The 16,241-nt window shown below is 40.1% G+C and overlaps 1 protein-coding gene across 4 annotated transcripts in view; it reads right to left on the bottom strand.

Annotated features, from left to right (window-relative positions):
- PDZD2 (PDZ domain containing 2) overlaps positions 1-16,241 on the bottom strand; it is a 280,372-nt gene that overhangs the window by 33,555 nt on the left and 230,576 nt on the right. For all 4 annotated transcript variants that reach the window (XM_043600507.1, XM_043600498.1, XM_043600515.1 and 1 more), the window contains 7 exons: positions 10,645-10,790; positions 7,482-7,601; positions 6,328-6,442; positions 3,743-3,816; positions 3,352-3,577; positions 2,320-2,437; positions 564-696 (listed from right to left, as the gene is read on the bottom strand). In XM_043600507.1, the coding sequence (XP_043456442.1) occupies positions 564-696; positions 2,320-2,437; positions 3,352-3,577; positions 3,743-3,816; positions 6,328-6,442; positions 7,482-7,601; positions 10,645-10,790 (932 nt within the window). The remainder of the gene's footprint in view (positions 1-563; positions 697-2,319; positions 2,438-3,351; positions 3,578-3,742; positions 3,817-6,327; positions 6,443-7,481; positions 7,602-10,644; positions 10,791-16,241) is intronic.

The raw sequence follows: 16,241 nt of genomic DNA on the forward strand, positions 1-16,241 counted from the left end.
AATTAAAAGCAACTGCTCAAGTATAAAAGAGATACAACCAAATAACACAAAGGCCCACGATACAGGGGCTATGATTATCTGCAAATTCAACAATGTGATATCAATGCAGAAAAAATATTAGTGGACTCTTAAGCCTTAATGACAGAAGTATTCTCCTCGGGTCAAGGATGGCCTGGACAGATCATTTAATCCAATGCTCTCACATTTTCTTGATGCAGAAACCCAAAAAGGTTAAGTATCTCACTAGAGATCAAACAAACAGCTGGAAGTTACTCAGAACCCAGCACTCTTATCTTCCTACCATATTTTATATTCACCAATAACACTGTCAAAATTTTCTAATGAAATTTCTAAGAGTGTGAAGATGAAGAAGTCCACATCAATGATTTGTTCCCATGTGTATCAGTTACTTGGCCACTGTGTGACCACAGGCTGATTCCCAAGCCCGGCTGGGTGAACTGTCTTACCAGAGTGTGCGTCATCATAGGAATATGTGTCATCACTGCTACAGGACAAATAACCAAGCCATCTTTTCATATTTAGAACAATAAGAAGTACTTCACCTTTGGATTAGGGTGCCGGCCAATGACAAGTCGAACAGGTCCTGGGGGGCATTTGCTCAGGATGGTATGGACTTTGCTTAAAGCAGCATGACGGACATTGACTGAGTTCACTTCCAGGATTTGATCTCCGCGGCTAGGGAGGACAACATAACCAACACGCTGTGGTAACAGTTAAGTTTTTACAAGATTTCCCTCTGGGAGAGGTTTATAATATGAAATCTTTTCTGAATACTTTAAAGAAGCAAATGACATCTTTTCATCTTTGCATATGTGTGAAAAAGCAACACATTCATATAAACACATTAGACATTAAATCAGCAAAGTCCTTATGTGTATCTAGTTGCATTTTCAGTAGTAAAGTTAAATAAAATTGATAATAAGACAATAACAAGGGTTACCATTTCTTGAGCACAGAGTGTAAACCAGGCACTATACAAAGCAATTTACATAACAATCCTTTGAACAGGTATTATTATTCCTATTGTTTAGACAAGGCCACAGACTTTAGAGAGGCCACCTTGATGTCACACACTGTTGAACTCAGGTCTGTCTACCTTTTGATCATCACAAGATAGCTCCTTGACCACCACCATTTTCTTTTTTTCCCTACCATCTTGAAATGATTATTGTAATGTAATTTGAGGGGGAAATATCTTGAAGCTCAAAGGTTACCCAAGAATTTGTAAAAACGTTTTAAATTTGAACAAATGAGAAATTGGGGACAAGATGCCCATTTTGACTTGAAATTATAGGCAGAGAACTCAGTAGGAGAGAACAAAAGACTCTTTATATGGTGTTTGAAGAATGTTCATTTGGCAGGCTCCAGACATATGGAACCATTCAAGAAAGAAACATCATCTTGGGATGTCATTAAAGGATTTTTTTTCCTTGGGTTCTAAAAGTATATTTTCTTTAATGTACTTTGGATGATTTGCTAAATTTTTTTTGTATGAAAATTCACTCTGATGATTAACTAAAAACATAACATAATCTATTAACAGGGCCCCAAAATGGCAACCTCAAGGCATGTCATTTTGACAATTCCTCAACTGCTCAAGGACTTAGAAGCTTATAGGGGGGAAAAGTGATACTGTTTACACAGAGTGCTTTGTGCACTACGTGTATATTCTTGTGGCGTTTGGGTGGGCACAGATCCACTGCAGTTACTATATAATAGAACACCTAGACATCTCTTGTATAACAGAATATCCATGCTACAACTCAACTAGCTGGACTGAGAAATCAGACATGTGGTGATTTCAGACAATAAGCATCTAGACAACATCACTCAGAAAGGAATGAAACAACAGGAAAGGTCAAGAGATTATACTTAATAATAATAGAGGCCCCCAGTTTAAGGGCATGATTTCGGACTCTTTTGTATCCAGTGATTCTGAACTGTTATGAGCAGTTCCTGGCATCACCTATGAATTTTACATAAATGAATATAAAAGTGAAAGAAAATATTTAGACGATCATAGGTATCTATGTAGAGTTGTATTTTGTCAAGTTTCTGAAACTGAGCTTCTGAGTCCAAACAGATCAAAATAGGGAAGCCAAGATCTATAGTTCTCTACTGCTACATTAGCTTTTCATCTTTGGAAATTAATTATAATCTTGGCTATACTATCACTGCAAATAATACAAAAGTTTAGAATCTCACAAAAGAATGTAATAGGGCAGATATCTTACACGTATATTCATTCCTAAATTCACGAACATCCCAGAAGCCTATATTATCAGGTTTACAACAAACCTCAGATTGCTCTCCATCTTGGCCACTGATCCTGGGGCAAGGCTGTGAATGTAGATACCTGGAGGACTGTTTTCTAGAGCCAGGCAGCAGGCACCAATACCTAATCCAACTCTGGGCTCTGAGAGGCATCAAAGAAAACAAAGTTAAAAAAAAGTATAAGTGATATGAAGCTACATCCCTGTATATTCAGACCAGCAATCATTTATTTTTGACCAGACTGAGAATGTAAATCCTGCTTTTTGCTGTTAACATTATCATACTCTGTAAATGAAATGAGTCCACGGCAGAACCAGGGGCTAACTATGGACTGAATAATTCAGCTGCCTGCTCTCTGCTTAGTCTAAAGAACCTCCTCAATTCTGTTTTTGGAAACAGGCAGAGTCAAAGTAATATATTTTTTTAAGATTTTATTTTTTAAGTAATCTCTACACCCAACATGGGGCTCGAACTTACAACCCTAAGATCAAGAGTCCCATGATCCTCCAACTGAGCCACCCAGACGTCCCAATATTTTTTATTCTAGATACATTTCTTTCACTTATCTTTTTTAGCAACTAATCTCTTGGTTAATTCATTGCTCATATTTCTGTAGTAGGTGTAGAGGAAAAGGAAACAGATGAAAGGCTGTAAGATCTGGTGAAGACCCACAACTTATAGTTATTAGCTGTATTCTCAACTATAATCTTTTGTTCTTCAAAATTTTTTATTAGCCCTAGAATTAAGTCAGTCAGTGATTTTTTTTTTTTTTTTTGGTTTTTTTTTTTTTTAAACATGAGTTTCTGCCACACAGTGATTCATCTGGGGAGAGCTTAAAAGACTTTGTACTACTGGTAACTCTTTTTCACTTTAGCAAAATGACTAAAATCTCTACGTGTGATCCCACTGTCCATTTACAGAATACCATACGTTGTTGGCAGTAAACTGTTCCAAAGGAACAGTTCCTAGAAAAAATTAAAAAAAAACGAAACCTAGGAACAGATGACAAATTATTATGTGAGAGAATGTAAGGAAGTGGGGAGTAGCTGGTATCACCTTTGTTGAGTGTGACTTCCATGACAATTCTGTCCTTGGGCCCGGGGGCCTTCCGACCCAGGGATGAAGAACTGCCTTCGTCAGAGCCTGCTGCTGAGCTGCCCCCACTGGTGTTGAAGTTGGGGGAGCTGGATCTGCTCATGTGTGTGGGTGTGGAGCAGGGTGTGAGGCTTGGGCTCAGTAACTTTGTGCGTACTGTTAAGACGAATAATCCACTCCGGATTTGCTGAGAAAACAAGAGAGTAAAACATTCTAAATGCTAAAACATTCAGACTACTCCTAGATTAAAGGATGAAAAAAAAAAAAAAAGAAAAAAAAAAGAACCCAAACCAGAAGGAAATAAGGGAAGAGAAATCAAGAAGATAAAAGAGATAAATAAGAATGTGGTTACCTTAAAGGTATGGATGGCTTCTTGGAACGTCAAGCCCTTTATTGGTATCCCATTTACATCTAGGATTTCATCCCCTAGTGCCAAAATAGGAGAATTACATTAACATCAAACTTTGATGTACTAGAATCTAACTGCATGGTCAGTACTAGAAGAGGATACCATATGGTACCTGATTTACAATTCTATAAAAGGACTTTTATTGTTCCAGCCTACTTTCATTAGCATAGCTCTCAGGAATTTCAAAAAATGGGACAATTAATAACAATACATATTCTTTTGCAGTAATTCTGTATCTCCATCTTTAATGAAAAACAACCAGGGGAAGCATTAAGTTCTAATTCTTTAGCCATTGCCAAGTTCGATAACAGGTGTCCTAAGTCTAGAGATCAAAATGCAATAATGAGTCCCAAGCCTTTCCTCATAGTGTTTGTTTAAAAAACCTAAACCTACTGGCAATATAGCATGAATATATATATATATATATATATGTAACATGTGAGAAAGACACTTCTGTATTTGCAGAAAGACAAGGTTTTCAAGCCTGCAGAATCATCATGGTGTGTGGAAAATGGTTTTAATAACAGAGACAAAAAACTTTTGAGATATTATCTAAAAATGGTAGTCCTCCCTCCAGAAATAGTCTAGATGCCTGGTCTTACTGATGCTGTTCCAGGTTCTCAGCCATTAAGACTAAGAGAGACTATTGTGGGCTAATGCCAAATTGTTCTCTCATTCATTCTCATTCTCTCTCTCTCTCTCTCTCTGTCTCTCAAACTATCCTGGACTCATCTTCAACCCCAAGGACGTATGGTCAGGTCATTTTTCCAGCTGTTGATAGTGTCTGCTGGGACTATAAGAGAAATTGGACATCCAGTTGACTTCTCAGTTTGTTTTGGTTTATACTCTCGTAACATGGTCTGTTTTTTTGGAATAACAGTTCATCAAAAACACTACGAAGGGGCCACTGAGAGAAGAACAGATGAACTTCACACAGCAGTGCAGGACAAACGAAGGCCTCCCTTTACCTGTAACAAAGAGCAACAGCAGCAGAACCTCTCCTGGGCAGCTAATCCTAGGGGCACACTGTGCCTTCCATTAAAGGAATCCTGTAGATGAGGTTGAAAAGGTGGCAGTACCTCCATGCACTTGTTATGTGCTTTTCTTTAATGCAGTTACAGAAGTTGTAAAATAAGTGAAATAATCTGTTTAAAAATAACCACCTAACTAGGTAAGGTTCTTGGTTTGCTTCCATATGGGAAAAGGATACGATCATTAAAATGATTGCTCATGCTCTTAAAAATCTTTATACAAGATTTTTAAAAGATCATTCAACACATTGAAAATCCATTCCAATGACTTACCTTTATTGTAAATGAACACATGTGAAAAAACAGTATTTAGGAGAATCAAGTGCTATTAACCTTTACTAACTATTGATTTTTCCTCCATTTGTCTCCATTCTACCAGTACTGCAGGATGAATTTCAATCAAATGAACATATGGCACATCCATTATAAAAAACACCCTGTTAGAATTTTACATTGTTCTGAAACTAGACACAAATACCACCTGGGAGTTAATCCTTCCTCTAAAAAAGAGAAATAAATATTCCGCCATCAAAATAAGCCTGGTCACGTCTTATCATTAGCATACAGGCTCCTAGGGTAGCTCTGCTTGAAAAAGGAGACTCCAATGGACTCTTATCAGTTAAAAAAAATAAGCTGGCAGCACAGAATAGTACCTATAATTTGGGTCAACTGAACCGACCAGTCATAGCATTTTTAAAGGTAACTACAAATAGTGTCATTTCATCATTTCACGAAGGAAGTGTGCTAATAAGGGAGGAAGAAAAATCAGGACTCGTGAATAGGTTCTGGGGATCTATCACACAGCACGGTGACTATAGTTAGCAATACTGTGCTGTTCAGTTGAAAATTTCTAAGAGGGTAAGTCTTCAATGTTCTCACCCCCCACCACCACGGTCATTCAGTGGCATGATGAGGGTGTTAGCTAACTCAGTGTGCTAATAATTTTCCAATATATATGTACATCAAATCATCACGTTGTACACCTTAAACTTACACAGTGTTATATATCATTCACATGTCAATAGTTGGGAGAAAGAAAAGCACTCTGCCAGCATGTTTATGCATGGCACAATGTCAGGTAGCACAGAGAATATAAAAGATGTGCATGTACTCCAGCCCTGAGGCAAGAATGACCTGCAAGCTCTCAGGAATTTTCAAGGCAAGGAATATGATCAAGATCCAAGGGGACAAGATAGACACTTAAAGACCAAATAAAAATATCGTCATGTTCTGCATATCATCTCATTTAATCTTCACAACAACTCTTCAAGATCAGTATTAATATTCCAAGTTTACAAACTGAGACAAGTGAAGCTCAGGTTACATCAATTGTCCAAGGCCATGATGCAGTAAATGTTGGATTCAGCTCATGTCCTCTCGACCCCCAAGCCCATGGCTTTGGCTGCTGTGCCACTGGCTTCACATCTTGCAAGGAGGCAGATTCTGATGGAATCAGAACTCACCACCACTGAGAACCACGGAGAGGCTTTCTCCTACCTTCTTTAAGTCTTCCATCCTCTGCAGCCGATCCATTTGGGAAAATAGTCTTGACAAAAATCCCCATCTGTCCTCGAATGCAGTCTCGACCTCCAGCAATGCTAAAGCCAAGGCCCTACACCCCAAGCAGAAGGGGGTCCAGGTTGTCATTGCAGTATTTGACTGAGGGCATCTGTTTTTGTCTCAGTATTTCACTGAGGGCATTTTCCCATTGTAGTATTTAACTGAAGTCTCCTTCCCAACTAGGCTCAGAGTTAAGATAACCAGCTATGAATTTGTGTTCCCTTCTCTATTTCCTTCCTCAGATCTATTTGCAGTGCACTACACTTGCATTATGTTAAAGGGAGAAAGTTTTACACCGAAACATGAAATTGCCAGTATTTGACAATCTTTGATCTCCAAAAATGGCAATTTCACATGGATTGATTAATAGCTCAGGAGAGTCATTTCACACAATTTAGGGGCCATACTTATTTTATTCTTTTGTTTCAGTACTTCCATGTTGTATCAAGATGGATGTTTTGATATTTGTATAATATCAAGGTATTTGTATTATTATCTTTATGATAATGGCAATGCTATGAAATTCATTCAAAAGGGTAATTAGGAATATGCCCCCTGAAGCTACAGGGGTGGCCTTTCTTTCAATAGTAGTAAATGTTGGAACATTCACTCCACCCTCAACTATACCCTAGCTCCCAGGTGCCGGTGACTCCCTAAGTCATAAGGACAAAAGGGCATGATCATCTCAAATCCCACAGGAAAGGAGCAAAGGAATCCACTCAAATCTACATAAAGGCCACTTAATCGATTCCTCTTTATACCTCTTAATTTTTATTTCATGTAAAAACAACAACAAAATTCACTATTTAAGAAATACACGCTAACAGGGGCGACTGGGTGGCTCAGTCGGTTAAATGTCCGACTCTTGACTTTGCCTCAGGTCATGATCTCACAGTTCGTGAAATTGAGCTCTGTGTTGGGCTCTGTGCTGACAGCACGGAGCCTGCCTGGAATTCTCTCTCTCTGCCCCTCCCTTGCACACAAACTCTCTTTCTCTCTCTCTCAAAATAAACAAATGTTAAGGAAAAAAAAAAAAAGAAATATATACTAACATTCACTTGGAGGACAAAACTGTGCAGAAGGGAGCTCACCTTGCCTTTTTCTTTGTATAGGCCAATGATGGAGATGACTGATGGCCGAATGAGTCTCCAAGGAGATTCCACCTGAGTGGTGCTTAGGGAGCGGGTGGACTTCTTTACAATCTGGTATTCCTAAAAGTCAGCACATGGCAAGGTCAGAGACAGTCTCATTTATCCTCCTGTGGCCTCTGGCATAAAAATATATTCAGGTTTTGAAAACCTCAGTTGTCTTTTGGGTGACACAGACATTTCTCCCTGCTCCATCTCTGGTCCAGCAGCTTAAAGGAAGTTTATTATCAACAACACTGGAGGAACAGCCCTGGCTGCAGTAGGTTGCTGTGCCTTCCACTGCACATGAAGAGCTGCATGGTGGCTGCTGGCACTCAGTGCTTCTCTTTGACTGTACCCCACAGATCCGACTCTTCTTGCTTTCTGGAATGGAGTGAGGAACCAGAAGCCAAAAGGCCTCAGAGATGTAGGAGGACCATCCTGTGGCTGGGTTCTCCATGGAAGCCATCCCTTACCCCCATGCCAAGTTCACAATCATGGTTAGAAAGTATCTTGCCATTTTAAGCTTAATTCACTCAACCAAAAACTTAGCAAGCCCTTGTTTCTTATAACACACAAACCGTAAACCCCGACAACTATTATTCTGTACAAAACACCCTGGTGAGAAATGCAGCAGCTTCGGTTCTAATCCCTCATGTTTGGAAAATAAAATTCTTTCCCAGAAGCCACACCTTCCCCTTTATGGCACGTAAGAGCTTGAATCTCAATCCCTCTCCTGTCCATCACCCACATGTACGTGTGTGGAAGGAAGGTACACTATTTATAACCTGAACGGGAGATAAAGAAAATGTAGGGCTAAAATCTTCTACAATTTAGCTCCTTGCTATTCTTCTTAGAATAATAAATTTCTTAAATGAGACAGATATTCCAGCATAAGCAAAAAAGGAAAAAAAATCACTTTGTGCTTAATATGAGAAAAGAGACATCAGAAAATAGTTGCTATCCTTAATTAGTATATTCTACATTCAAAGGTAGAAATGAGATGTCTGCTAATGATATTTTTGTATTCCTGGCAGCTTAGAACAATTATATTTTTGCAGTTTTACAAAATATCTGCCAGCTATGTTGGCTTCCCAGACTCTGATTCATTTAAAAAATGTTGGCTTGGCAAGGTTACTACCCTTTTACTGAAACCATCATGGAGATAGGCAGACATAGCCTATGGGTTTTCAACCCTCAAATATGGAGGTTCATGTGTGGACTTAGAAGGGAATACTCTCTCACCACCAATCTCCAGCAGCACCTCCTTCCATCCCCCTTCTGGGAGCCCATGGGAACCGGAGGTCTGCGTGCTTCATTGCTCTCCTGATATGTTTCAGGGGTCCCATTGCATTTTTTAGACCTCTGCTGTCCAATATGGCAGCCACTAAGTCACCTGTCATGGTCTATATTTAAATGGAGATTAAAATAAAAAATACACGCCTTAGTGTCACTTGCTACTTTTCATGTGCTCCGTAGACACACGTGGCTCCCACAGTGGATAGTAGAGACATAAAACACTTCTATCACTGCAGGAAGCTGTATTGAGTAGCTCTACTCTAGACAGTGCTTTGTAGGGGAGGGAGAGAGAACAGGGAAAAGAAGGGTGAATCCTAGGAGAAAAAGAAAAGGGCAGAAAAGAAGACAAGAAAAAGGACAGTTTGAAAAGGGGAAAAAGTCTTTCCTTTAAAATCTTCACTATCCTGTGCTTTCTGGAAGCCTGGTTACAAATAAGTATTTCTGGGCTTTAAATAATAAATATGGTCAGGTTTCTCAGCAGGTCCGTTAAGAAATCACCACCTCAATGCTAGACATCCTTGGTTCTGATGGCAGGAAACCCTCTCTCACTTTCCACACTAAACTAAAATAGCCCACAATGTGGCTCTCCTACAACTTTCTGATCCACCCCCTGACTCTGCCGGCCCAGTTGGATCATTCTGAGCAGGCCATAGGCTTGTCTCTAGTCAAGGGTTTGGAGGAGTTTTAACCAGGACCTATGCAAGTTTTTTGCTCTGCTTTTTCTCCATGTCCCAACTCAAGTTGTCTTTGGGTAGATTCCACACAAAATAACGTGATCAGCAATTGCCTATGGAACGTGGGCACTTACTAGTTTACTGGGTAGGTAAAACTTTCTTTATAGTGATTCTGGCATATCACTTTGAGCAAAATATTCAATCTCTTTGAGATTCATTGGCCTGTCAATAAAATGGTGATGATACACCAAAAGTAATGACCCAACCCAGATGACCAGTTACACGTCCTTTACGACTCTACCATCTGTGAGTCCACATGAGCTTATGGATGTCATTGCCGCTACCCTCCACCTCCATCTCTGCTTTGTTGTAGGCAAGATGCCAATGGCTTCTCTTGAGCTCTCTGGCTGATGATGCCAGGACTCAAAGAACACTCCACAAGTTTCCCAGAGACTGAGCCTGCCTTCAACTTGGTTAGGAGCTGTCTCCCCTTTTGACAGTGTTGAGGACGATGTAATTGAGGAAGAGCCTCTGTGAAGAATTATGGACTTCTGAACTCTTATGAGGCAGGCCCTGGAATATTAACATCACCACCTACTTCACCCTTATCTGCAGCCCCACTGACCTTGCCTGTTTGAGTCATTACTGTGTAACAGGTAAAATCCCAGACACAGTATAGGCACGTACATGCACTCCCTCTCTCTCTCACACGACCCAACACCCACCCACCTACCAAGCCGGTGGTTATGCTGACACCTGACGCGCCCACTAAACAAGCAATGGTGGTTGACCACAGACCGTGAGGCGCCACTGTCTCCTGGCAGTTGAAAGCAGCTCTCAGTTCCAAAACACACAGTAGGAAGGGGAGCAAGATGTCGAGATCCAACAAGGGATTATTTTTCTCTACTGTTCCGAATACTAGGCTGACTTCCTTCTAACCTCCATGGATAGACCTCGCTCTCCGTGCTACATCTTTAGTCCCAAATACCCCTGCCCACACAGATGGGAAGTTCTTCATAACACGGCTATTCCTGTTGGTCTCTGAAAGAGTAAATATTTGAAAGCCTAGAGACCCAGGGGTGGAAACATGCTCTTACATCCCTAACTGGGCAACTTTGTATGAGAAAACAAAAGGTTCTATGGTATTGTCCTACCTGTGATGTTCCAGTAGAGTCCAGCAGCTGGGGAAGAGAGTGCTTTCTGCCATCTCGGGAGACCTCCAACATTCTGGCCCGCAGGTCCCCATTTCGTACCATCAATTCGTTATATTCTTCAACAGACTCTAGACGGTGTACACCCCCTTGAAAAAACAGGGGGGAAAACATGGTTTGATACGAGATTTAAAGAATCTTATCAGAGCATCATATGCATAAACTTGTTGCATTTACGTCCACACTTCATGGTTTTCATAAGGCCTGGTGTCTCATACTTTTAAAGCACTGAGCTCATTGCTTTCTACCAATAAGCTCTGCCTAAGCTGGGTGTATGTTGAGGCCATTAATGCCATATTGTGAAGAATGTGCCAGTTTTTGAAGGGACCAGACGGGATATGGGAAAATGTATGTTTCATCCAAGTAAGATGTAGCCAGGGTTGATATGGCAATAAATGATAGTGAAAATGCCATCAGTATAGGTGGTTTTCTAGTGATGGAGGAACATTATTCTGTGGTTGGCATAGTTCCATTCTTGCGGCAGGTGGTTTTTTTCACTTAATGACTTTTTAAATAACCTTTTTATTAAAGAGTAACAATTTACAGAAATATGCACAAATCATATAAGTGTATGGTTCCAAGAAATTTCACAAAGTAAATGTTTTAAAAACCAACGCCCAGACCAAGGAATAGAATGCGATCAGAACCCAAAAGCCATTTTTGCACCACTAACCACCCTTCACCCAGGGTAACCATTATCATGACTTCTAATATCATAGATTACTTTTGCCTTTTCAAACTTTATATAAATGAACACAAATGATAAATACTTTTTTATATCTGGCTCCTTACTCTTAGCATCTGTTTGTGAAACATGGGCTGTTGCTAATAGTTTGTTCATCCCATTTCTGCATACTATTTCATTGTATAAACATGCCACAATTTGGCTATGCATTCTGTTGTTGATAAACATTTGGTTTATTTCCAGTTTTAGATCTAGAACAAGGGTCAACATTTTTTTTTTTCGTTTTTCTTTTGTAAAGGCCAGATAGTACATGTTTTAGGCTCTATGGGCCATGGGTGGCCTCTGCTGCATAATCTTTAAACATTTTTTTTTTTTTTTAACACAACCCACTGAAGATGCAGAAAGCATTTCTAGCTTGTGGTCCATACACATGTAGCTGTGGATGGTGGTTTGCTGACCCAAGATTTAGAATATACTATTACGAAACATTCTTATAAAAGTCCTATCTGTGGGGTGCAGACCTAGGAGCGGAGTTGCTGAGCTACTGGTACATATTCACCTTTATCAATGTTGTAACATTCATGTGTGTGAGTCCAAGTTTCCCCACATCCTTGTCACACTTGGTAGTGCCAGTTTAATTTTAGCCACTGTGGTGGATATTGTAATGCCATTTCGAGCTTGTTTTTTTTTTATTTAACATTTTATTTTCAAGTAATCACCACACCTGATGTGGGGCTTGAACCCACAACCCTGAGGTCAAGAGTCAAAAGTCACACATTCCAGCAACTGAGCCAGGCAGGTGCCCCTCACTGTGGGTTTTTTTTTTTAATTTTTTTATTTTTAATGTTTATTTATTTTTGAGAGAGACAGAGACAGAATGCGAGTGGGTTGGGACAGAGAGAGAGGGAGACACAGAATCTGAAACAGGCTCCAGGCTCTGAGTTGTCAGCACAGAGCCCAACGTGGGGCTCGAACTCATGAGCTGCGAGATCATGACCTGAGCTGAAGTTGGATGCTCAACCGACTGAGCCACCCAGGCACCCCTCATTGTGGTTTTTAATTTACATTTCACTGATAACCAATGAGACTGAGTTTCTTTCAAATATTTATTGGCTGTTTTACTTTTGTAAATTTGCAGAGTGGCTGTTTTTTTATTTTTATTTTTATTAAGTTGTAAAGTGCCTGTTCAAGTCTTCTGTTTATTTATCGGGTTTCTTTTTGTTGTTGATGTATAGAAGTTTTTATTTTTTTATTGTTAACATATTTTGAATATGAGTCCTTCATGGGATCTATGTTCTGTAAATCTTTTTCCATCTTTGTGACTTCCTTGCCTTTTCACTCTTAATGGTATTTTATGATGCAAAAGTTCATAATTTTAATATTGTATAATATATCAATTTTTCCCCATATGCTTAGAGCTTTTGTGTCTTAAGAAAAAAATTTTTTTAATGTTTATTTATTTTGAGAGGGAGCAAGTAAACACAGGTAGGGGAGGGACAGAGAGAGAGGGAGAGAGAAAATCCAAAGCAGGCTCCATGCACCAGCACAGAGCCCAATGCGGGGCTCGAACCCACAAACTGTGAGATCATGACCTGAGCCCAAACCAAGAGTCCGAAGCTTAACTGACTGAGGCACCCGGGGGCCCCAAGAAATTTTTACAGTAATTTTTAAAGAAACCTTTATCAATACCTAGTTTATATTATATGCTTTTAAAAAATAAGATAATTTAAGGGACTTTAATCTTAAATGATGGCTTAATTACATTGAATATGGCTATAATCATATTACAGTGTCTATATTATACATTATATATGTATATATACATATGTGTGTGTATAGCTATATACACATACAGATTCTTTGTAATATTAAGTTCTCCTAGACTATGTAATGTTTCATTTGATGACCTAAAATTCAATTTACCTAAACATTTCTCAGAAAGTTTTTCATGGAATAAAAAAGATGATTCTGTAGCCTTTTAAAAATAATATATTGAGTTTTTAATAGTGATGAAAAGTTGGAAGAGTGAGGATACAGTTATATTAACAGGAACATCACTAAAAGCTTGGTTTTTCAAAAGCTACATATTAACTTTGTGATACAGATTTTCAAACACCTGAAACTCCTTTGCAATCAAAGAGAAATTTCCATTTAAAAAGATCACAAACCTAAGGCATTAATGTGGATAAATCAAAAATACCAAAATGAAAAGGGAACCCTGCTGGCAAAAAAGGAAGTATGAAGTAAGGAAAATTCAGGTTAGAATATCAGGAAAAATGTTCCATAAAATGGCTTTAGTCATTTTGGAGCCAAGCTAGGCAAAAATCTTAGTGAAAATGGCTGGAACTTCTTTATAGAATCTCCTTAATAATTCATGACTTACTAATTCATGGCCAGATTAATCCATCTTGGCAAGCCTACTCATCTGAAAAAGATTTATTAGAAGAAAGTGCCTTCTGAGTCAACAGGGAGGCACTTGCCTCAACAGAAGAGAAACCACATACGGTAGTGTCTGTAGATAACATACTGATACGTGAATACCAGAGTGACTCACTGTTAGAAAATACGAAGTAAATATCCAAGTTTACAGGACAAATTAGCAGTTGATCGCATTAAAATCTCCTGTATTCAAATGTCTTTAGACTGAACCATATTTCACAGCACTGGATGAAGACTCGTAAGCCTCTTTCATAGATCTCAAATTGCTTTTCCAGCCTTATCTCCCACTACCCTGCTACATGAATTCTTTGCTTCAGCCTGCTGATTCTCAAAGGAGCAGATTTGTCCTCCTCCCGCATCCTTTCCAAAACCGGGGAGCCTATAAATATCACTTGACATTTTACCTCACTTTGCCGCCATCAGCTCCCACCCTGAGGGGCTCCTTACCCCTAATCTCTCTGACAAGTTCTGCTGGTTTCAATCATTGTTCCTGTTGAGTTACTGGATCTTTCAGATGGCTGAGGAGGGAAAACAGTTGCCAAAAACTTCTCTAACCAATTTTCCCCCATTGCCCCTAAACATTTCTCATGCATTTTCTCCCTAGTCTACACCCCTGTTTTCTTCCTCTTTGGTTCTGTCAAATCTTGCCAAGGTACTGGCCCTCCTTTATCTTGTGTCCTCTGGATGCCTCCCCTAAGTGCCACAACCCAGAAACACTCTCGTTCGTGCCTTATCATGGCCTTCAAATTCTTGAGAATATTCTTGTCTGACCCTCCTCAACCATCTTCCCCCGTTGAGAGGGAAAGAGGAGACAACGATGATGAACTGATGTTAATGACATGACAACAGTGGCAGCTATCACGTGAGCTATTGCTACCATATTCGGGAGTGGCCATGCCACATTCATTCTCTCCATCTTTCAACTGAGACGGTACACTGATTCCTAGAATAAAAGTAATTTAGAATCCTCATTTTACACATGAGGATTCTCTCTTTCATGAAGAAAGAGAGACTCAGAGAAGTCAAGTCATCGGTCTCAGGCTACATAGCCTGAGGAACTGAGGAACTGAGGAACTGAGGCAGAGCTGGGAACTGAACACTGACTTCTCCCTGACTTCGTGCACGTTATACATGGTTCCTTATTATGGCCGCAGATGTCTGGGAAGGAAAGGAAGGGAGGGTGACATCCATTTGTGGCAAACAGTAGCCAGCCCTGGATTTACTACTCAGCTGAATGTACTGCTTGTTCTAAATTAATAGTATAAACAGTGTTAGAGATTTATGATTTGAAAGGTCCCCAGCTACATCACCCTCCCCACATCTGTATCTAGAAAGCCCCAGACTGGGGAGGAGGATTCTCTTCAAGAGTCTCAGGAAGCCAAGGGGTGGAAAGGAGAACTGTCTGGGAGGCAGATCTTTTTGCTGGCACCGGGTGACCTTTGGGATTCCCTTAGCTTCTCCGGTCTCATCCATAAAGCGAGGAATGTGACTGTACGGGTTTCAAAGGTCCCTGACTTTTCTCCAGAGCTCTGTGGCCCCCCTGAGAACTGTTAATAAGGTGTTGATTAACTCTGCTATGACAGCTGCCTAAAGATCTCTGTCTGCTATGCCCCCGTGACTCCCAGGAGCCCAGCACACAGAAGGTAAATGTATTTCTCTTAGTCGTCCCTCCGGGGCTGCAGGGGGGCTTGGTTGTCCTCTCCACACGGGGACCTTGGGCACCACATCTGTCCTACGACTTACCAGCCTCTGGCCAGAGTACATTGTTTTGTCACAACCCCTGTTCAGGTGTATACTACCTAATGATTATGAGTTACAAATACAAACTAATTCACTTTGTTACTCGGGTTTTTAAAGACAAACGGATGTATTTTGTGGCCCTATACTGGTTGCTTTACCTGAGAATAACTCAGCAGAGGGCCAGGCAGTGTTGGGGGGCAGTGCTCCTGGCTGTCAGGCACAGACACCACCCCTCGCCACTGATCTGTGTGGCAGGAAGGGACTGACATTTCTTGGCTGGCTACTTTGATGTGTTTTGTTTGTTTCCTAATGTGCTCAACCTTTCAAAGTCAGATTATCTCCTTTTTTTCAGGTGAGGGAGTGGAGGTTCAGGGGCTTTAGATAACCAGCCCAAGGTCATAAGAGATGTCTTTCACAGGTGGGCAGCCAGGACTGGCTTCTCCAACAGGCCAGCAGAAACAGTGCTGAGGGCCCACAAAAAAGCTTTAATTATAAGAATAGTAATGGAGAGAGAATAATGAATCCAGCTTGAATCTTCGCAGCCATAAAACATAATTTTTAGTGTTTTTAATAATTTTTAAAAATTTTATTTATTTATTTTAAGAGAGAGAGACAGAGGGAGAGAGGGAGGGAGGGAGGGAGGGAGAGAGGAAGGACATGTGTGAGAGTGGGTGAG

Source organism: Prionailurus bengalensis, chromosome A1 (genome assembly GCF_016509475.1).
Source record: "Prionailurus bengalensis isolate Pbe53 chromosome A1, Fcat_Pben_1.1_paternal_pri, whole genome shotgun sequence".
Taxonomy (NCBI): domain Eukaryota; kingdom Metazoa; phylum Chordata; class Mammalia; order Carnivora; family Felidae; genus Prionailurus; species Prionailurus bengalensis.